Genomic DNA, 22,343 nt, shown 5'->3' on the forward strand with positions numbered 1-22,343 from the left:
CCTCCTTTCCTCTAGCCTCGCCGTTTGCAGCGCTAGCTGGACTTCCAACACCCTGTACCTTTCTTCCAGGCTTGGACCCTCTCCAGCTCCTCCTGCTCCCCCGGCTCCGGCTGGGTTGCTCATGATGCCTCTCTGCACAAGCTGCTTTCAGGGACTGTCCGATTGCTGTGATGGGATGGTGAGCTGCTTGTGCGTAAAATCCTAGTCCCTCAGAGTTTGGCTAAGTCCACAAACCTCTGTCTGTGACGGAGCTCCTTAAGCATGGCTCCATCAGTCGCTCGTAGAATCGGACAGTGGGCGTTTACGGAACTTCTTCCAGCATAAAAGCTCCTTAACGGAAACGCGTCTTCTGGACTCTCGGCGTGACAGTTTCTGGCGAGGAGTAGGTGTCCCTATGGGAGGTCCTGAAACCTCCCCACTATTTTCGCTGGAAGTGTCTCTGAGCCCTCCCTCCGACTCACTTTCCCTTGGAACTTCTCCACCTCTCCCTCTGCTGGTTCCCTCCTCAGCCGAATAGTCTCTCTCAGCCTCTGTGAGCCCTTTCACTTCCTGCTTCTCCGATGGCAGTTCCCTGACAACACCCATTAGAGAAGCAATTTACTTATTATTCAGAGCCGAATCAGTCTATGTCAAGAATTGATCAAATATGGGTCTCAAATGAACTGACTCCAAGAATCCAGCAAGTAGAAATACAACCTAAAGTAATTTCAGATCACAATCCAATAAAATTAGAAATAAAAGGTTTTGAAGAAAGAACTTTTAGATGGAGAATCAATGACTATCTGTTGGATGATCAGAATATCATAGACAAAGCACAAAAGAAATTATTGGAATATTTTATGGATAACACCAACAAAGGTACAAAGATGAATATTGTTTGGGATGCGAGTAAAGCAGTTATGAGAGGATTCTTTATACAACAGAACTCATTGAAGAATAAACACAGAGAAAAAGGGGAAAAGGAAATCTTAAAGCAGATTATGGACAATGAGCAGAAATTAATTAAAAAACCAAATAATGTAAAAATCAAACAAGAAATTAAGACTTTACAAACCCAGTTTGCAATGATGATAAATCAAGAAGTAGAATGGAATATAAAGAGACTACGACAGAAAAACTTTGAGTTCGCTAACAAATCAGGAAAACTACTTGCTTGGCAAATTAAAAAGAGAAAAGAACAGAATACGATCAACAAAATTATTGTAAACGGTGAAGAGATTGTTAATCCGAAAGAAATCAGAAAATGATTCTTGGACTTTTATAGGCAACTATACAAAAATAAAGAGAGAAATAACTTAAAGAAAATAGAAAAAATTTTAAAAGATAAAAAGGTGCAGAAGATCCCGACAGAACAAAAAGACCAGCTGAATAACCCAATAGAAGTGGAAGAGATCAAAGAGGTGATAAAAGAATTGAAGAGAGGTAAAGCCCCGGGACCAGACGGATTTACTTCAGGATATTATAAAGAAATGAGAAATGTCTTGTTATTTCCATTGAAGGAAGTTATGAACAATATCTTAAAAGTAAGAGAAATCCCAGAAACGTGGAAGGAAGCATTCATCACTTTGATTCCGAAACAAGACTTTGACTTGCCTCAAGTTAAAAATTACAGGCCTATTTCTTTATTGAATACGGACTACAAAATATTTGCAGGAATTTTGGTGAAGAGATTGAAAAAGATTCTGACAAATATTATCCACAAAGATCAAGCAGGTTTTTTGCCAGGCAGACAAATGAAAGATAATGTAAGGAATATAATTAATATTTTGGAATATTTGACTGCCAGCAATGAGAAACAAGCGATATTGATGTTTGTGGACGCTGAAAAAACTTTTGACAATATTGTATGGGATTTTATGCTGAAGAATTTAGAGTATATGGAAGTGGGAAAAGACTTCTTTAATGGAATCAAGGCAATATATACAGAACAGAAAGCTAAACTGATAGTTAACAATGTGGTTACAGAAGATATAAAAATATCTAAAGGAACAAGGCAGGGCTGTCCGCTCTCGCCATTGTTATTTATAACGGTCCTGGAGGTTTTGTTAAACACGATTAGACAAAATTAATTAATTAAAGGGGTGTCAGTAGGTCAGAATGAATATAAAGTAAAAGCCTTTGCCGATGATCTGGTTATAGAATCATAGAGTTGGAAGAGACCACAAGGGCCATCGAGTCCAAGCCCCTGCTGCTAAGGGCGGGCGGCGAGGGCCCTTTGCTCTGCCCTCGGAGCCGGCGGCTCCTCTGCCCCAGCTCGGGGGGTGTTTCTTCTCCCTCCCTCCCTGCCTCCCTCCTTGTAACGATGGAGGAACCAGGGGAGAGTGTCAAAAAAGTATTGGAGGAGATTGAACAATTTGGAAAAGTGGCCGGTTTCAGGTTGAATAAGAAAAAAACTAAAATAATGGTGAAAAATATGGAGTATAATGAGATAGAAACAATGCAACAACAGACAGAGATAGAGGTGGTAAATAAAGTAAAATACTTAGGAATTTGGTTGACTCCTAAAAATATTGACCTGTTCCAGAACAATTATGTTCAGATGTGGAAAGGAATTAAGAATGACTTGGAGGTGTGGGGTAGAATGAAACTGTCCTTTTGGGGCAGAATATCTACGATAAAGATGAATGTGCTCCCAAAGATGTTATTTTTATTCCAGACCATCCCCGTTATTAAGGGGGTAGGGATTTTTAAAGATTGGCAAAGAACGATTTCAAGGTATATCTGGCAGGGCAAGAAGCCAAGAATAAAATATAAATTATTAACAGATGTGAAGGAAAGGGGAGGCTTCGCCCTGCCAGATATGAAATTGTATTACGAAGCAGCTTGTCTTTGCTGGTTAAAGGAATGGATTAAATTAGAATATACGGAATTATTGGATTTAGAAGGTTTTGATAACAGATTTGGGTGGCACGCTTACTTATGGGGTGATAAGAAGAAAGTTCATAAAGGATTTGGGAACCACATTTTCAGGAGTTCTTTCATAGAAGTATGGGACAGGTACAAAAACCTTCTGGAGCCAAGAGTTCCACATTGGTTATCTCCGTTAGAGGTTATGAGTGTAAAGAAAATTAATAGGAGAGGGAAATGGGCCACATACGGAGAATTAATAACTAAAGAAGGAGGAAAATGGAAACTAAAACCATAAGGTAAAGGTAAAGGTACCCCTGCCCGTACGGGCCAGTCTTGACAGACTCTAGGGATGTGCGCCCCTCTCACTCTATAGGCCGGGGGCCAGCGCTGTCCACAGACACTTCCGGGTCACGTGGCCAGTGTGACAAGCTGCATCTGGCGAGCCAGAGCCGCACACGGAAACGCCGTTTACCTTCCCGCTAGTAAGCGGTCCCTATTTATCTACTTGCACCCGGGAGTGCTTTTGAACTGCTAGGTTGGCAGGCGCTGGGACCGAACAACGGGAGCGCACCCCGCCGCGGGGATTCGAACCGCCGACCTTTCGATCGGCAAGCCCTAGGCACTGAGGCTTTTACCCACAGCGCCACCCGCGTCACTAAAACCATACAAACATGTTAAAGATTATGTGTATGATTGGTTGCATTACTTTCAGGTAAATGAAATGTTTAAAAAAGATATAAAGGAAAGTGGATATGCAGAAAAAGACTCAAAGTTCCAAACAGAGATAATAAACAATGAATATAAAATTCTGTCAAAAATGTATAAGATATTGTTAGAATGGTTTACGAAAGATGAAGTGGTTAAATCGGTAATGATACAGTGGGCCAAAGATTTTGGATATAACATTCAATTTGAAGATTGGGAAAAATTATGGAAGGAAAGTTTAAAGTTTATTGCATGCATGGGGTTGAAGGAAAATGTAATGAAAATGTTTTACAGATGGTACATTACTCCGGTAAAATTGGCAAAAATGTACAAAACATGTAACAAGTGTTGGAAATGTAAAGAAAGAGAGGGAACATTCTACCATACGTGGTGGGAATGTAAGAAAGTAAAGAGTTTCTGGGAAGCAATATATAATGAATTGAAAAAGATGTTAAAATGCACTTTTGTTAAGAAACCAGAAGCCTTTCTTTTAGGGATTACAGGAAAAGATATAAGAAGAAAAGACTGTAAACTTTTCCAGTATGCAGTTATGGCAGCAAGAATTCTATTGGCCCAGAAATGGAAACAAGAGGAAATACCGACGATTCAAGAATGGAGAATGAAATTGACTGACTATGCGGAACTGGACAAATTGACCGGGAAAATAAGATATGCCTGAAACCAAAAGTTCATCGAGGATTGGGGAAAATTTGTAGATTATCTGAAAAATATATGTGAGGTGCAAACAACGCTAGTGGGGTTTCAAGAAGCACTGTAAAATTTTTAAGAGGTATTGCTGAAAGAAAATAGAAAAGGGAGGGAAGACAAATGGCAATGCAATTAAAGGAATGCGTACTAAAGGGTAAAAATGGATGATTACCAGAGAAGTTGAAGGAAGTCCAAAATTTGTATTTTGTTAAAATCAGGCAAAATTTGGATAAAATGGTATGATTGTATCGAAAACTAATAAAAATTTATTATAAAAAAAAGAAATTTATAAGAGTTCGGAACGCAGAAACATCATCAAACCATTAATTCTAGTATGTGGGGGGCCACCTAATTGTATAATTTGGCATCTCAATGATTAGTATTATTAATTGTATTATAATTTGGCATTGTAATGAGGCTATTACTGGATTGTTGTAATTGAAAACTAATAAAAATTATTTTCAAAGTTTTAGTAAAATTCTACCTCTCCAAGGCAGCTAACAATATACAATGCATCATGTACACTATAACAAAATGCAGTGGTACCTCGGGTTAAGTACTTAATTCGTTCCAGAGGTCCGTTCTTAACCTTAACTGTTCTTAACTTTAGCTAATGGGGCCTCCTGCTGCTGCTGCACAATTTCTGTTCTCGCCCTGAAGCAAAGTTCTTAACCTGAGGTACTATTTCTGGGTTAGTGTAACCTGAAGCGTATGTAACCTGAAGCATATGTAACCCGAGGTACCACTGTAAGCCAGTTAAAAGGCAAAGTGGAAGATAAAACACCATACTAGATTAACCAAATCAGTTTTTAAATGCTCACTGCAGTCCTAGACACATTTTCATGGGAGTAAGGTCCACTGAAACCAATGTGACTTACTTTTGAGTAGATATGCACGATTCTAATAGTCAATGAAAAATAATTAAATAGAAGGATGACTCAACCTCCTCCTTTTCCTCTGTGTGTGATAAAACTTGGAATTTTGACTGAAGGGCAATTAATATTTTGTTTTGCGTAGGGTGAATTAAAAATAAAATAAAGACCCAGGATGCTATTGTGAACAGCGTGTTGTGTTAGGACCAGAGAGACCCAAGTTCAAATTCTGATGGAGCCTTCATGAAACTCAGTGACAGCCATCTCTCGGCCTAGCCCACCTCATAGGGTAGTTCGGGCGATAAATGGGGTCTGGAGGGGAGTCAGAACAAGGTGTGATGTCCGAAGCTCCTGGGCCTAAGAGTGGGTTAACCAATGTAATCAGTGTATTCAAGAAACAATACAGGAGTTGATAATCGTATGGGGGGGGGGGGAGCTGAGGGTGCGAAGCAGAAGAAACGAAACAGCCTAATTGCTCGCAAGTTTCGGCGCAGGAAGAGAGGCGACTTCGCTAGTCGCGCGAAGCACAAAAATTCAACAGGTAGCAGACATCCCAGTAGAGAAGCTGCACCTGTTGAATGTTGGGGCGCCGAGGAGAGGAGTTGCAGCCCGCCCTCCTCCGCGGCGACTTGCCGCGGGGTCGCTGGCCTCCTTCCCTCAAGAAACGCGCTCTCCGGGCGACGGGGAAGCGGGCAGCTCCGGCCCTGCTGCGGGGCGGGCTCGGCAGAGCGAAAGTGAAAGCGGCGGCGGCGCGCTGGGCTGGGCTGGGCTGGCCTTTGCGCGCCTCGCCCTCCTCGCCGCCCCCTCGGACCATCCCGGGCGGGCAGAGCCCCTCGCCGCGCGATGCACCGGGCAAGGCAGGACGAGGTGGAGGTAGGCAGGCGTCGCTCTGCGCGGCCCCCAAGGAGGGAGGCAGGGAGGGAGAAGAAACACCCCCCGAGCTGGGGCAGAGGAGCCGCCGGCTCCGAGGGCAGAGCACAGGGCCCTCGCCGCCCGCCCTTAGCAGCCCACAAGGCATCCTCTGGTCGTGTCCAGAGACGCGCCGCCTTCCAGGCTGGAGGCTCCATTTAGCTGCGGGCAGAGGACGACGGAGCTCGGTTTCAAATCTCTGGCGCGGGCGGGGGACCCGCGGAGAAGCAGCCCGGAACTAGCACCTTTCTTAAGCTGTCATGCTGGCAAGGTCTATACCCTGTAATCTAATACGTAGTTTAAGGGGCCAGTCTTCTCGTGACGGGACTGCATCTGTTCTCCATTTTTGTGGTACCACCATGAATGAGAAAATGTGCCAGTTGCTTCCTTACATTTCCAACATAGGTCACTTTTATCATGTGCCATTAAGTATTGGAATTGTTTGGAATAAAAACATTTTTGGGAGAATATTCATTTTTATCACTGAGATTCTCCCCATTAATAATAATTGCATTCTGCCCCATATATCTAGATCTGTGGCTGGTGGCTAATATATATGTTTCAAAAATGAGAGAGAGAGAGAACATCAAGTAATACTGAGGAAAATCCTAGTTGTGATCCAGAATCACCATTCAAATAGCGTGCTAGAGAAGACTTGCTTAATTTGACACCGAGCAAACCTCCCAAAAAGGTAGTTTGTGGACAGTATGTGGCTAGCTATCTGAGCCCCAGTTTTACATGGGCTGGAGATGAAAACATCTCTCAGCCTATGTGTTTGATCTGTGGCAGGAAGCTTTCAGATTCCAGTGTTGCCCCAAACAAGATGAAAAGACATCAGTTGTCAAGACATGGAAATCTGGCAAACAATAATGTTCAATATTTTGAACTGCTTTTGGAACAGCAGAAATGCCAACGTTCATGTTTCTAAAAATGGTTAAAAGTATCAGTTAAGATGCAAATTATATCTTGCGAGATGGCGGAATTGAAGGCTCAGCAAACAAAGTCACACATAATAGTTTCCTCTCTTGCTTCCACTTCTGCTTCTGGGCTTCTTTGTGCCACAGACTCTCCCTGCTCACTAAACCCTGTTGCCCCTTCAGTTTTGGATACCTCCTCCTCCCAGTCTTCTCCCTCTGACCACTCATTATTTCCCCACCACTACTCCCCAGGCTCTCAGCTGATGCCTCCCGCAATTCCTCTGTGTCCAGCCAGTCCATGACATCAAGTAAAAGAAGAGCAAGGTGCTACATATCAAAAGTTTAGTATTTGAGACCTTGACTAAACAGCCTCCAAAGCAGAAATGTGCTTCTGCTCCAGGTTATAATTACCGGTATGTGTAATTCCTTGGAGGTTGGGGGAATAGCTGTGTTACTGTCACCACAAAAATAGCAAAGGTTGTTGTGGCACCTTAAAGACTAGCAAATATATTGTCATGTAAGTGTTCATGGGCCAGAGCTCACTTTATCAAAAGCGTTGTCTTAATCAGAATCTAGAACAGTACAAAACTTTAAGAAATACAGGTCTAAATCACAAATTACAGCTACTTCATCTTGTCAGTACTCAGTTAAAAAGTTTACCACCATCTCCATGGTGCTGTCTCTGCTTGTCATTATTGATTGTTAATAGTTAGCATAAGCCATAATTAAAACTCATTTCAAAAGATGATTTCTGGTGTGAAAGCTGAGTCACAAACTTTATGTGCCAGTTCAGACAGCATGCCTAACCATAGTTAAACTTCATTAATCCAGGTGCTCTTGGAGGAAACTGATTTTCTAGATCCATTTCAGTCTGGGTTTAGGCCCAGTTTTCACATAGAAACTGCTTTGGTCGCCCTGTTGAGAGAGAGACAGGGGAAATGTGTCCCTGTTAATTCTCCTCTACCTCTCAGCGGCTTTTGATACCATCGACCATGGTATCCTTCTGGAGTGGCTGTCTGAGTTAGGGGTGGGTGGCACGGCTTTGTGGTGGTTCAGATCCTACTTAGATGGTCATTCCCTGAGGGTGTTGCTTGGAGAATGCTTTTCAGCTCTGCAGAACCTTCAATGTGGGGTTCTGCAGGGCTCAGTCTATCCCCCATGTTGTTTAACATCTACATGAAACTGCTGGGTGGGGTTATCCAGAGGTTTGGAGTATGTTGTCAGCACTATGCGGATGACACCTCTACTTCTCCTTTACATCTGCAGGGGAGGCAGTGGAAGTGCTGGACCAGTAACTTCCCTTGGTAATGAACTGGATGAGAGCCAACAAACTGAAGCTCAATCCAGATCAGACTGTGGCACTGTTAGTGGGTGGTTCCCTAGACTGGATGGCTGGGAGGTTGCCTGCTCTTGATGGGGTTACACTTGCTGGATCCAATAACTGAAAGGGACTGAGGCATACAGCCTAACACTACCTTCCAACCTTCAGCTCTCTAAGCCAGAGGTCGGCAACCTAAGGCCCATGGGCCGCTTCTGGCCCATGAGCTTCCTGGAACCGGCCCATGGCCGTTCCGTGGATCGGCATGGGGATTCTGTGCTCCCCCCGCGGCGCCATTTTTTTTCTTGCCGTGGGGACTGACTTCCCCGTCGGTAGAGTGCTGGAAATAGTGTGCGCATGGGTTCTCCTCTGTCCTGGAAGTGCGCCGGAAATAGCTTGAGCGCACGCATGGGTGTGCATGCTCCGGCCCACTAAGAGGTCTGCCAGTGAGTGGACTGACCTGGCCTCAAAAAACGTTGCTGACCCCTGGTCTAAGCTAAGGTTACCAGATTTTTTTCAGTGAATCTGGGGACACTTTTCAACTTCCTACTAAATAGATGGATTTTGTCAGGGGACTGATTTGTAAATCCGGGGACTGTCCCCGGCAAATGGGGACGTCTAATAACCTTAGTCTAAGCCAATGTGTGAACACCTTTGCATAAAGACATCCTTGCCTTGTCAGTGTCCCCTGGTCTGTACACATGCAGAAATGAAAGGATGTGAACAACACGAGGAAGAAAGAGCTCTGAAATGCATAAAACATAACCCCAGCAACTTCACTGCTGTCTAAGGCAGTGCGAGTACACCCTGAGTCAGACCGTGAGTCAATCACTGACTGGCAGCAGCTCTCCAGGGTCTCAGGCCCTGGTGATGCCGAAGATGGACCTAGAGACCGTGCCTTCAGCTCATGTGCTCTGCCACAGAACTACAGCCCTCCAAGCAGCTTGGTTATAGCCTGGAGGAAGTAATGCATTCCCCCCTGCTCAGATTATTGTTGTATTGAGGACAGGACTGCATGTTCCCCAAACACAGACTAGGCACTTAGTGGTAAAATAAGAGAGAAGGCATTCAACCCCTTCCCACACCTATCATTTCTCCCCTCTTCCCAGGCACCTGCCTACCCCCCTCCAAATAGTGATTATTTTTGTCTTTGAATAAGGAGATCCTGCTAAGGGAACAACATCTAGGGTGGTGGGAGAGAAGTTGTGAGCAGGGGAGGACTAGCCATCCCCCTCCTTGCTGAGTCTGCTCTGTGAGTGCTCCTCCGTTACAATATTAAGGTTAGGAATCACATCTTTGCCTCATAACAAGTAGGCCTGCCCTCATAAATTTAAAATTGCAATGTATTTGCAACACAAACACATGATTTCAGGGACAGGAGAGAAATGGCAAAACCTCTGCTTTCACTATGTTATAAGAAAAAGCGGCACTTTTTCCCTTATGGGGCACCCAAGAGCCCATATAGAGTCCTTAAGTGGGTGCCTTATCGGTAGGAGAAAATAACAGAGGCCAACCAGAGTATATTGAGAAGCAAAGCCTGATCTTTATTAAACTGTTGGAACAGGCTCCCCCGCTCACCCCACACAGGAGGGAGAAGGAACCCAGAACAATGGTGTGTAAGTCCTTATATAGACTTTCGAAATTGCCCACTGTAGCTCAAGACCACCCCCCAAAACATCATAATACATCACAGAAGGAAGCAGTCTCCTGCAGAAATACATCACAGGAGGCGGTCTACAGCAGAAATCCTGTCTGCCAGGATACCTGACAATGGTCACTGATTGCTTTAACTGGGCAGCCTGGCCATTCTTTTGTGATGGTAAATACTTTTTAATTCCTGTATGCAGGTCACAGGCTCACCCTATTCATACACAAATCCACCCTTAAGACAGGTAAGCAAAAGACAATGGAGAGGCTTTCTCATTTCTTCCTCCTTGCAGAGAAATATTTGAGGTCAATTTGGGAGAGTCAAAATGGTTTCAGGACTGCTCTCCTGTACTATTTCAGACACATGGTTTATATACTTATGTATGTGTTTGCCTTGTACATTTATGAATGTTTATTTTATATTTGGGATCTTAGAATTCTTATAACAACTACCAGCATTACCAACCAGTTTTTGAGCAACAGTGCTGGGAAAACAGTCACCAATAACAACTTTTCAGTCGCTTTAGCTTTTTATTGCTGTGCAGCTGACTGAGGGGTGCTGATCATATAACTTTGAAAGCTCATGTGTTAGCAACAACAAATTATGAATGTTTGGAATGCAAAACTACTGTTTGACCATGTTTATTAGCTGTATGGAGTTGTTAACAGAGAAATCTGAGGGCTCCCTTGGACAAAAAACAAGGACACCAGCCAGGAATACCAGAGCAAACAGCAGCCAGTAGGCTTGGTCTTGATTGAAGACTGTTGCCACAGGACTCCCACCTGCCACCAGGTGAAACAAGATGGAAGCCCCAAACAAAAGAGAACCCAAACTTTTATTAAATGCTAATCCCCATGTTACACCCCCCCAAACTACATCACTCATACATCATGGTTACATCATGAAAGGGGAGGTCTGGTGGCCCTAATCTGAGCATCCTGGACCCTGCCCCATTCCTCCCCTTGCCCTCCACCACACACCCATCAAGTGAAGCAAAAGAGATATTTATATTTCCCTGTTTCCCAGCCAAGTTAATTACACCCTTTTGTCTTCATCTGGGTTTGTTATTTCTGGAATGGCTACCTGCCTGGCACTCAGGTATCAGGATGCCAGGAATTATCACTCAGGCAGAGGCAGTGGCGGAGCTCCGAGGGTGGGGTGCGCCACCTGCGGGGTCGGGGTGCCCAGCGCAGGCAGGGGGGGAGGGGAGCCGCAATAGAACCCTGGGGATCGCGCTGCCAGGGGCGGTGCGCTCTCCCCGCACTCCTCTTCCTCTGCCAGTGGGCAGAGGGGCTGCTGAGTAGCTGAGCTCACATGTCTATATGAATTTCTCAAGTTTTCCCAGTGAGCCAGTACAGAGATACATTGATCAGTGAATTGTTACATTTGGTATTGTGCAGCAGAGGCCATTTGAATAGATAGGAAGAAAGTGTGATGAAGTGTTTTGTTGGGACAAATCACAAAAGTCACAAAAGTGATTATGCTGATTTTGGCAGTGGGCTGCATGTGCATGATATCTGCTGGAGCCCCCCCCCCATAAATTCCTGCCACAGAGTGTTCAGCAGTTCAAATACCTACAAGCAGAAAAGGTCGGCTCACTGGCTTCTTTCACACACAATGCTAAATGGCAGCCATGGAGAATCCATTATTTGGAAGCAAGGCTGTTATAGAAAAATGGGGTTTGGCTTTTACAGTCCAGCTTTTCTTTTAAGGGACCAAGTATCCCCTAAGTTCATTATCAGTCGAGAAGACAGTATGAAGAGAGGAACCAATTGAAAGCAAGGAAGATTTTTCAGAGTCACCCCACCCCAATTGCTTGGAGGTGAGGACCCAGAACAAAGGGTGTAACAGCTTTTAAAGGCTTCAGAAATTGCCCAAAGACTACCAAAAAGCATTATACAGGCATCACAGAAAGAGACGGTCTACAACAGAAATTTGAATGTATGGCTTGTCTCCTGTCTGTCAAGATATCAGAGAATGTTTACTGATTGCCTTTTCCTGGCCAGTCTGGGCCATTCCTTTAAAACAGTGAATATCTTGACTCCAGAATCCATTTTCACAGATTATGCATAGATATCTGCTCTTTTGACAAGTCTGCTTGGATAGTTATCAATACTCATTACACATTTCACAGAGGAGAGGCTCAGGATTTCCTGCTTTGTGACTAGAGGAGTCTCAAGGCTGCCTAGGGGTCAGACATGGCTGCGGGATTGCTCTCTCTACTATTTTAGCACAGGTCTTACTAGTGATGTAGAAAAAATGGGGCTTGGCTTTTGCTGCCCTTTTGCTCTGAGTCCCCTAAGTCCATGATCGGTCAGGGAAGAATGGATGGAGGCAGAATCCAGTGAAAGCAAGGCAGATCTTTATTTTTCTGTTGCGACAGAGTCCCCAGCCCCCTTTCAAGGAGGTGAGAGACCAAGAACAAGTGCGCAGGAACCTTTAAAGACTTTAGACATTGCCCAACAAAGATCACCCTAAAAGCATCATACATACATCACAGAAATCTGAGTGTTTAGCTTCTCTCCTGTTTGCTGGGATATCTGATAATGTTTCACTGATTGTATTACCTGGGCAGCAGCCTGACCATTCTTCTGAGATGGTAAATACTTTAGTTCTTGAATCCAGGCCACAGGCCCACCCTATTCACACACAGATATGCCCTTGACAGGATTTGTAAGGGAAAAGAACTACTGGGAAAGGTTTCTCCAATATATTTCCTTCCTCAGAGGAAATATTTGGGGTTATTAAAATTCAAGATAAGCTTCATGATTGCTCTCCTGTTCTGTTTCAGACATATGTGTTTACCTTGTGCATTTATGAACATTTATTGTATATTTGGTACCTTAGTGTTCTTATAACACTGGTGAAAGTTATATTTCATCAAGAAATTGGTTGATTCATAGAGAAACAAGGCTAAGTGAAAATATCCACTGTAAATAGGCACATCTGGATACTTTGTTACCATATACCGTATTTTTTGCACCATAACACTCACTTTTTTCCTCCTAGAAAGTAAGGGGAAATGTCTGTGCGTGTTATGGAGCGAATGCCTGCGGGTGGCGGGGGGGATCTGCTGCAGTTGTGAGCAGAGGATCCATTGTTCCCCTTCCTTCCCTCCTCCGTGGCTCGCTTTGAAACAGCAAAGCGGGAGAAGAGCCGCGGAGTGGGGAGGAGAGAGGGACAGAGAACCTGCTTGCTTTAAAGGAGCATAGCAGGAGAGGAGAGGAGCCTTCTCCTCTTATACCCCTCTTCTGCATTATTAACAGCATCCTTCTCCACCCACCCCATGCGTGTTCCTTGTCCCTTGAGTGCTTTTCCTTCCCTCCCCACTTAAAACATGGTTACAAAGCACGGATCCACATGGATCCTCAGGATTTTTGCATTGGGCTACTCCAAACTCACTGTCAGATCACATGTCTGTAGCCACAGCATGAACCACAAAAATCATACATCCACTGTTTCGTTTAGAATATTTTTTTTTGTTTTCCTCCTCTAAAAACTATGTGCGTGTTATGGTCGGGTGCGTGTTATAGAGCGAAAAATACAGGTAACTGAGTTATGTTGCATAGGCCAAGGCCATTTGCAGAAGGGTTCCTATTGTATTACCTGTAGTTACATGCAGGGAGTTGGCTGTTTTCTGCACATGTTTAGATGCACCTGTTCCTGTGATTTTATAATGGCATGGCAATAATTTCTCTAAGAAGGCAAAGGTGCCTCAAAATGCAGCCACCTCTTCTTGGTGGCGAGTGAGAGGCTGGAATGTGGCCGCTGGGTGTCCTGCATGCTGACAAAAACCGTCTAAATCATTCACCAAGGAAAGCTGGATATCTGCTGCCTTCACAGTACCAGGACTGGCAGTGCCCAGGCTAATCTCTAATCTTGCATGGACAAATTTCTCAAATGCAAATGGCTTGCCCAGGGGTCAGCAACCTTTTTCAGCCTTGGGCCGGTCCACCGTCCCTCAGACCATGTGGTGGGCCGGACTATATTTTGAAAAGAAAAATTGAACGAATTCCTATGCCCCACAAATAACCCAGAGATGCATTTTAAATAAAAGCACACATTCTACTCATGTAAAAACGTGCTGATTCTTGGACTGTCCGCGGGCTGGATTGAGAAGGCGATTGGGCCACATCCTGGCCCCGGGCCTTAGGTTGCCTACCCCTGGGCTACCCCATGGCTTCCACCTCCAGACCTTTGGTTTCATTAGAAACAGAAACCTCTGGCATGAGCAAAAGAGCCATCAGCACAGCAGATGTTTAAGTGCAGTGAATGTATCTGCAGAAAAGGACTAGAGCCTCAGCATGACATCCCTCCCTACGCAATACAGTCTGGTCTGCCACATGTTCTGTTTCTAAGAGCTTCAGCAAACTGTGAGCAATTTTCCTCTGCTGTTGCATGAGGGTGGTGTCATGGAGACTCTTGAGGTCATGTTTATCTTGTGCAGACTGAAGGCATGGGGGCAAAGGTAGGAGGAGTATCCCTTGTGCAATGCTGACGCAATCTCAAACAAAGTTGCCCTCGCTTGCCAGCAGGGCTGCCTGCCTAGTGATAAGGTTCGCCTGGTGCCTTCATTGCATACCTTCAGGTGCCAGGCGAAAATATTTATCTTTAACCAGGCGTTCATCTTATTAACATTCTAGGGCCTTTTAAATGTGTTTGTGGGAGCAGGGTTATTGGCTTGTTTTTGTTTTGTTATTTATTTTGTATTGTCATTTTGTATTTTTATTTGTGAACCGCCCTGTGATATTCAGATGAAGGGTGGTGAGCCATCTGTTAGGGTGTGTGTGAGTGTATCTGTCTACTATCAGGTTTCCAGTACAGCAGTGGAGCCCCAAGGGGGGCAGGGCATAGAGGGCACCCACCTGCCTGCCACAGTTCAGACAGGGAAGCTGCTGCCCACTCCCTCCCTGCTCTCTGCCACTGGGTCAGGCTTGACTCGGCAATGGAGGCAGAGCTGCTGGGGCTGATGTGAGATGCTCTCTGCTGCCAAGTCAAACGTGACCCGGTAGTGGAGCTACTGCAGCCGGGCACAAGGTGCCTCGCAGCCAAGGAGGGTGGGTAACAGCATTGCTGTTGACTCCCCTCTGTCCATTGCTGGGTCAGACCCGACCCCTCAACAGAGCTACAGTGGCTCAGCGCACCTTGCTGCGGCTGAGGAGTGCGCTCTCTGCAGGTTACTGCAGAACTGCTGCCGCTGGGCGCAAGGTGCCCTGGCAGCCACCCACTCGCTTGCTCTCCTCCCGCCGTCAGGCCTGACCTGGGTGTCGGAGCTGCATCAGGCACAAGTGCCGCAGCCAAGGCGCAGCTCCTTCTGGCGCAGAGCCAGGTTCTGATGAAGGAGCCTGCTGTGGGGGCGCCTGTTTGCACCCCCTCTCAAAATTGCTCCCGGGGCCACGGCTCTCCCCAGTTCCCCCCATGCTACACCTCTGTTCCAGTAGGTATTTGTTGTCCTTGGAAATTACATCTGGAAATGATGGGTTTTTTGTGCTCCTAAATTACATTTTCATACATGTGGGACATTTGCCTAGGCTCTCCAGATGTTGTAGAACTCCAACTCCCATCAGCCCCAGCCAGCATGGCTAAATGGTCAGGGTGATGGGAGTTTAGCAACGTCTGGAATTCAGCACATGTGCTAAAGATGGATTTAACACACTGATAGCCATCACTTCAGGGATTAAAATAATAACAGTAATAGAAGGTGCAATTTCTCCCTTTCTGCCATTCCAACTTAAATTATACACACACATGCACAGAGCTGCTATAGAACCATAGAACTGTAGAGTTGGAAGGGACCCCAAGGGTAATCTAACCTGACCCCCTGCAATGTAGGAGTCTGACTATGGCAGAAGAGAGTGGTACTATTACTTCACTTGATCCGGACACTAGACTTCTATTTATGTAGCGTAGAATAACATTAGCTTATTTTGCTACTGCATCATGTTAAGCTTGTGGTCCACCAAGATTCCTAGATCCTTTTCACATGTACTAATTGTAAACCAGGTGTCCCCATCTTATATTTTTGCATCTGGTTCTTCCTGCATAAGTGCAGAACCTTATATTTATCCATATGGAAATTCATTTTGTTAGCTTGAGCCCAGTTCTCCAATCTGTTAACAGTCACTTTGAATTCCGACTGTCTTCTTTGGCATTTGTTACCCCTCCCAGCTTGGCGTCATCTGCAAATTTGATGAGCATCCCTTCAATTCCTTCATCCAAGTCATTTATAAAGACCTTGAACAACAACAGGCCCAGGACAGAACCCTGTGGCACCCCACTTGTCACTTTTCCCCAGGATAACGAGGAACTAGTAACCTTTGTGTTCAGTCAGCCAGCCAGCTACAAATCCACCAAACAGTTCATCCCACATTTTAGCAGCTTCTCTGCATGAATAATCATGGGGGGGTTTGTCAAAAGCCTTACTAAAATCAAGATACACTATGTCACCAGCATTCCCCTGACCCACCAAGCTTGTAAGTCCATCAAAAAAAGAAATGAGATTCATATGGCATGACTTATTTTTGAGAAACCCATGCTGGGTCTTAGTAATCACATCATCCTTTTCTAGGTGCTCACTGACTGTTGAATTATCTGTTCTAGGACCTTTCTTGGTATCAATGTCAAGTTCACTGGTCGGTAGTTACCTGGGTCTTCTCCCCAACCCCCTTTTGAAGATGGGGACAACATTTGCCCTCCTCTACTCTGCAGGAACCTCACCTGTTCTCCAAAAATTCTCAAATCATAGACAAAGGCTCTGAGATTACATCCGCAAGCTCCTTTAGTACCCTTGGATGCAGCTCACCAGGCCCTGGAGATTCAAATTCATTTAATGTACTGTATTTTTCGCTCTATAAGATGCACTTTTCCTCTCCTAAAAAGTAAGGTGTGTCTTATGGAGTGAATGCAGGCTGCGCAGCTATCGCTGAAGCCAGGATCAGTGCGCACCGATCCCTCTTGCTCTCCTGGCTTCAGGGATAGCCACGCAAAGCCTCTTCAGGGCAATGGGAGGAACACTCCCCCTCCCCTGAAGAGGTTTGGCACAGCTATCCCTGAAGCCGTGGAGAGGCGCTGTGCAGCTCTTCCCTCTCTGCGCAGCGCCCCTTCAGCGAAGCGGGAGGAGAAACGGAGCCCCTGCACAGAGAGGGAGAGAATATTGTTCTCCTCCTCTAAAACTAGGTGCGTCTTATGGTCGGGTGCGTCTTATAGAGCGAAAAATACGGTAGCTAGGTGTTCACTTACTACCTCTTTTCCTATCTTGGACCATAGCCCTCCCCTTACATTATTTATTCTGTTAACACCAGGTTTGGCATCACTTTCCTTCTGGGTGAAGACAGAGGCAAAGTAGGTGTTGAATAGTTAGTTCTGCCTTCGCTTTGTCACTTAATAGCATTACTCCGTCTTCGTTACTCCATGTAGAGGACCTTCCACTTGCTTGTTCTTCCTCTGCTTCGGACATAGCTAAAGAAACCTTTATTATTTTTTAACCTCTTTTTCAAGCCTGAGTTCATCAGAGCTTTAGCCAGCCTGACTTTCACCCTGCAACTGTTGATTACTCATGTATACTTCTCCTTTGTGATTCCCCTTTCTTCCATTTCCTATGCATGGCCTTCTTAACTCTCAGCTCATCTGTCAGCCCCTTATGCAGCTACATCAATTTCCTTAGATGCCTCTCAATTTGCTTTTGGGCCTTCATTATTTCTCCACTAAAGATGTGGGAGTGGGGTTTGCAACTGCCACAGCCTGGGATGAAAGTGTTAAATGACGCATACACACAACTGTTTGTTTGTTTCAAACCTGATGTGATTGTTAAAGTTGGATTTTGTGTCACGTCTAGCTTAGCCCCAATGAAAGGAGTGGACTTTAGAAACAACCCTGGCTAAGCTATGCAAGCTTTTTCTTTTTCTCCCTTGACCAACTGACTAACTGATCTTACACTTCCGGTGCAGCTGGAGAAAAGTGTTCGTCGACTGCGAGAGAAATTTTATGGGAAGGTGAGCATCAAAACGGCTACGGTGCTGATGAGGCAGTTCTGCAACAATCATGAGCTCGCTTGTAGTCGCATCATTCTCTGCAAAAATGAGCTGGAAGGTGAGTCAGCCATTCGTGCTGGTCAGAAGCACTGCATTGTATGGGAGAAGAGGGTGCCTGCAGGGCCATAAGAGGCATCTCCATATTGCAGCTGGGGAGTCTGAGAGTGCTTAGAACCATAGAACCATAGAGTTGGAAGGGAACCCAAAGGCCATCTAGTCCAGTCCTCTGCAATGCAAGAATTTCAACTAAGGCATCCATAACACATGACCAAACTGTGGGAAATTACAGTCAAATATAACTAGAAAGCATAGGGCTAGTTAATGAATGAAAGGGTTAAGATCATAGAACTGTGTTCCTAGACTCAGTTAGGTCACGCCCCTCACCCAGAAACGTGGAAATTAAGTTTCTTCCTGGGTTCATTCTCTTTCACCATGTGAACTCACCGAGATAGGACATGGCTGAACTTGCTCACTACAAGGTCAGACTGTGTGCCCAGAGCTATTTCACTATATTTTGTAAACCCAATATTTTCTACCTGTGTACTTCTTGCTGTGGCATGGAATAGTACATGAACCTGACCTTGGACTTTTGTAAGTAAAGCCTTTAAACTTGCTAATGGTGTGCTCTGTTCATTGAAAGAGGCAAGGGGAAGTGCTGCAAGCAGCTAGAACAGGATATTAAAAAGGTCTAACGGCTTATATTCCTCACACTTCACTGTGCTGCATGATTCAGTGTTTTTAAATTCTGCTGAGGGCTCTGTCCTGCTGGAGAGTGCGTGTAGCCCTGCGCTTTGGATCTAGGGATCCAGCCAAGTCCTTTATTAATTAACACAAATGATCTATATCTACTTTTGTCCCCATATACCCAGCCACACACCCAACCTCTGCTCCTTTCATCCATGACGCCTGGGATTGATGGGAGTTGGAGTCCAACAACATCTGGACGGATCTCCTATACCCTGGGCTGCAGGCTGCAGTGTTAAAGTACTAGGTTAGGCAAGCTTTTGTGTAACTACAAAAAGCACAAGTTGATGCCTGCCTGAACAGGTTGCCCAGCCTACTACTACTAGGACATTCCTTCCATGCAAGACCCATATAAAATAGTAGAATTATAGAGCTGGAAGGGACAACAAGGGTCATCTAGTCCAACTCCCTGCAATGCAAGAATCTCAAAGTATTCATGACAGAAGGTTGTCCAACCTCTGCTTAAAAACCTTTAATGAAGGAGAGTCTACCACCTTCCAAAGGAGGCAATTCTACTGTCAAAAAGCTCTTACCTACAGAAAGTTCTTCTGTTTAGTCAGAATCTCCTTCCTTATATCTTGAAGCCATTGGTTCAAGTCCTGCTCTCCAGAGCAGGAGAAAATGAGCTTGCTCCATCTTCCATGTGGCGGCCCTATTGGAAGTTCTTCTACTGTTACCCTGCAGAAATGGGGAGCCTCTAAAGAGGGCAGGCACGTGAATGAGGGCAGCCCAGCAGCTGCAGCACATCTGACTGGCACTCCAAGAAGTACCTTCACAGTACATATACAACCGCCATCTTGTAGAGCACAATATATTGATGAAGCTTGCTAATGTCAAAGGAGACTGAAGTATGGGTGACCAAAAGAAAAAGTAGAAGGAATGAATGAAGATTGTTCTGCCATTGGACAAGACAATCCTTATAACAGTTTATTATTTATTTAAACAATGTCTATACCACTTAACTGCAGTCGTCTCTAATTGGTGTATAAGAAATACAATACAGAAAAGGTAGAAGTTCCTCTGGTCTCTCGCTGCACCAGCAAAATCAAGATACCTACCCACATGACACTCCCAGAAGCTCCGCTCATATACTATGAAAAAGAATGAAAGTTTATTGTTTTCCCCACATGCCTATTTCCTCCCCTGAGTCTCCCCACTTCTCATTCCCCACCCCAGCCCCATACTGCCCATAACAAAGATGTCTCAAACTGAACAGAACTGACCCACCTGACTTTATGATTTGAAATTCAGAGACACTGAATGTACTTTTTATTCATGAAAATCTTTTAATAAAAGCAAAAAGAAAAGAAAAGGTAAATGTTCAAATAGTAAAATCAGACTTCAGTTACAGTGCCTGCTGGAATAAAGAAGTCTTCAGTGGGCACCCGACATTCAGCAGGGAGGCAGGGGCTGTCTGGCCTCAACTGGAAAGAAGTTCCATAAAATTGGGTCTACAGTACTAAACGCACAGCTCCAGGTGGATCTGAGCCATGGGGGACCAGTAACCGTGACTCCCTCAAAAACCTCAGTGGCTGGACAGCAATATAAGGGATTAGGCGTCCTGGATCTGAGGTGTTAGTGGCCCTGTAAATTAAGACCAGAACCTTGAACCTCACCTGAGCCACTATAAACTTTTGAGCACCTGAGTTAAGTGCTGGCAATAATCTGTCCCCATCCACCTTTTGCACCAGCTTGTTTTACTAGAAAAAGAGGCGCCAGAACTTGTTTTTAGGGGAGCACCCACCCAAAGTTGTTGTTGAGCTTTTTTGGTGCTTTCTGCACCATCAACACCGCAAAATAAACCCGCCTCTGATGCACAGCTGCGAGCCGCACAACCCCAAGGAAGGGGCGCAACACTAAAGCCCTGAGCTGGAGTCTCCAGGCCAGACCCACACATAGTGCATTGCAGCAGTTGATTAGAACAAAGGGTACAAGTCGATGTAAACTGACTTGTGTTTTATACAGCTCCCTCTCCTCTGGTCACAGAATGCTTTCAATTCCTAGCGTCAGCACATTTACATTTCACAGTTTGAGACCTCCTTCCTAACAGCAACTCACATTCAGCCTGCTCTAACTTTGTGGTGTTGCTGTTTTTTAGATACGGACCCAGAAGATGGAGAGAGCCTCGATGATGATCCTGTGGCTTTGGTAATTCTCTGTCTGTTTATCTTAGGCAGAGGTGAAAAGCTGGGAAAAGGTAGATGAAGAGTAAGGAGTCAGAAGCTACTTTTAAGGGGCATTTATAGATACTGAAATGTTAAACAAATGAAGCTCTTATTAACCCAACAGCTGTGCTATCCTAATTTAATAACTCCACTCGCCAGCTAAAGCAGCTGAGGGTAGCCAATGGGTCTTCCCATCGGTGAGTTAGGGACGAGACCAACAGTGGGTTCCACAGTTAAGAAGGCAGTTTGCTGTAGAGGAAAGTGAGGGGCAGGTGGGAAACGTCAACCTGGGAATGTAACCCACCTAAGAGAAGCAGAACACTGCTCCTAAGCCTCTGCTGCCTTGTGGTTATACTCATTTGTAAGAAAGCCTTCAGGAGTAAACCCCGAGGAAACATCCATACCTGCTGCCTTGCGGAACATCACTGGGAGAAGAAAAGGCTAAGGAGTAAACCCAACACAAATCTGCAATGGAATCCCTAAGACTGTTGGGTGGCATTTTGTACGCCTCCTTCTGGCAACTCATGCAGTCAGGCTGGTGCCATATGTATTGCTCTGTTTTCATTTGAACCACATCAGCAAGGCCGAGAGGCGGTTCTTGTCATCTGGGCAGCCCAGGGCCTCTGTACATACTGCCCTGGCTTGCACCCCAGAGAGGTCAAAAGTGCTCCTAACTCAGCAAAAAAATGTAGGAAGCAGCAGTTATGAGTTATCAGTCTCCACAACCACAGCAGGTGCAGTACTTCTCTAGCAGCTTGACTTCACCCTTGGTGGAAAGATGCCTTCTTGAGACAGACAAACGCCAACAAAGTGGGTCCAATTATCCATGGTCCAGTTATGACCTAAATAAATAAGTCTGCAGATAAATATTAATTACGCAAGATAATAAAACATTTCTAAGTCTTTAAGGTGAGGTTTGACTGAGATTTTGAACACTCACTTAGGAATGCTGATATTAAATTGAATTTCAGACAGTCACTGTGCAGTACTTTGAATAGTTGTCAGCAGCACAAAATTCCAAGAAACCAGGAAGTGCTGGTGCAAAACATTTCAACTACATTTTCCTATTCTGCTGTTTGTATTAAATATTGTCACCTGTCCCAGACACTCAGGATGAGAGAGACTATAAATCTTACTAAACAAATAACCCAAATACAGTGATCTCTCATACTCTAAGCATAATTCCCAAAACTCACCTGCTGAGTCCCCCCCAAGAGAATAATATCAAAGGGGGCAAACTCACCTCACTCAGCATCTTGGGTGCCTTTTTAATGCCATTTCCTTAATTCTGTTTTGGCCTCCAAAACTGGGCCTGGTGATTTCTGCCTGGAGATGCAGAGGGCTATGACTCCTTTTAAAAAAAATTACTTATCATTTTCATTTTTTAACAAATTTAAACTAAACCATTTTAAGTCCATATACAAAGCTTTATCATCAACTTCCCTTCCCCCCCATCCATGGTTCGTTTTATTATCTC

The 22,343-nt window shown here is 44.8% G+C and overlaps 1 protein-coding gene across 5 annotated transcripts in view; it reads left to right on the forward strand.

Moving 5' to 3' along the window:
• SHFL (shiftless antiviral inhibitor of ribosomal frameshifting) overlaps positions 1-22,343 on the forward strand; it is a 43,064-nt gene that overhangs the window by 11,473 nt on the left and 9,248 nt on the right. For 2 of the 5 annotated variants that reach the window (XM_053370511.1, XM_053370512.1), the window contains 2 exons: positions 17,874-17,918; positions 20,800-20,849. In XM_053370511.1, the coding sequence (XP_053226486.1) occupies positions 17,874-17,918; positions 20,800-20,849 (95 nt within the window). Of the gene's footprint in view, positions 1-5,445; positions 5,499-5,889; positions 6,009-17,873; positions 18,016-20,799; positions 20,850-22,343 lie in introns of those variants that run through there. The other 3 variants (XM_053370510.1, XM_053370508.1, XM_053370509.1) reach the window with 3 other exon arrangements.

The sequence above is a fragment of the Podarcis raffonei genome, chromosome 17 (assembly GCF_027172205.1).
Source record: "Podarcis raffonei isolate rPodRaf1 chromosome 17, rPodRaf1.pri, whole genome shotgun sequence".
In the NCBI taxonomy this organism is placed as follows: Eukaryota; Metazoa; Chordata; class Lepidosauria; order Squamata; family Lacertidae; genus Podarcis; species Podarcis raffonei.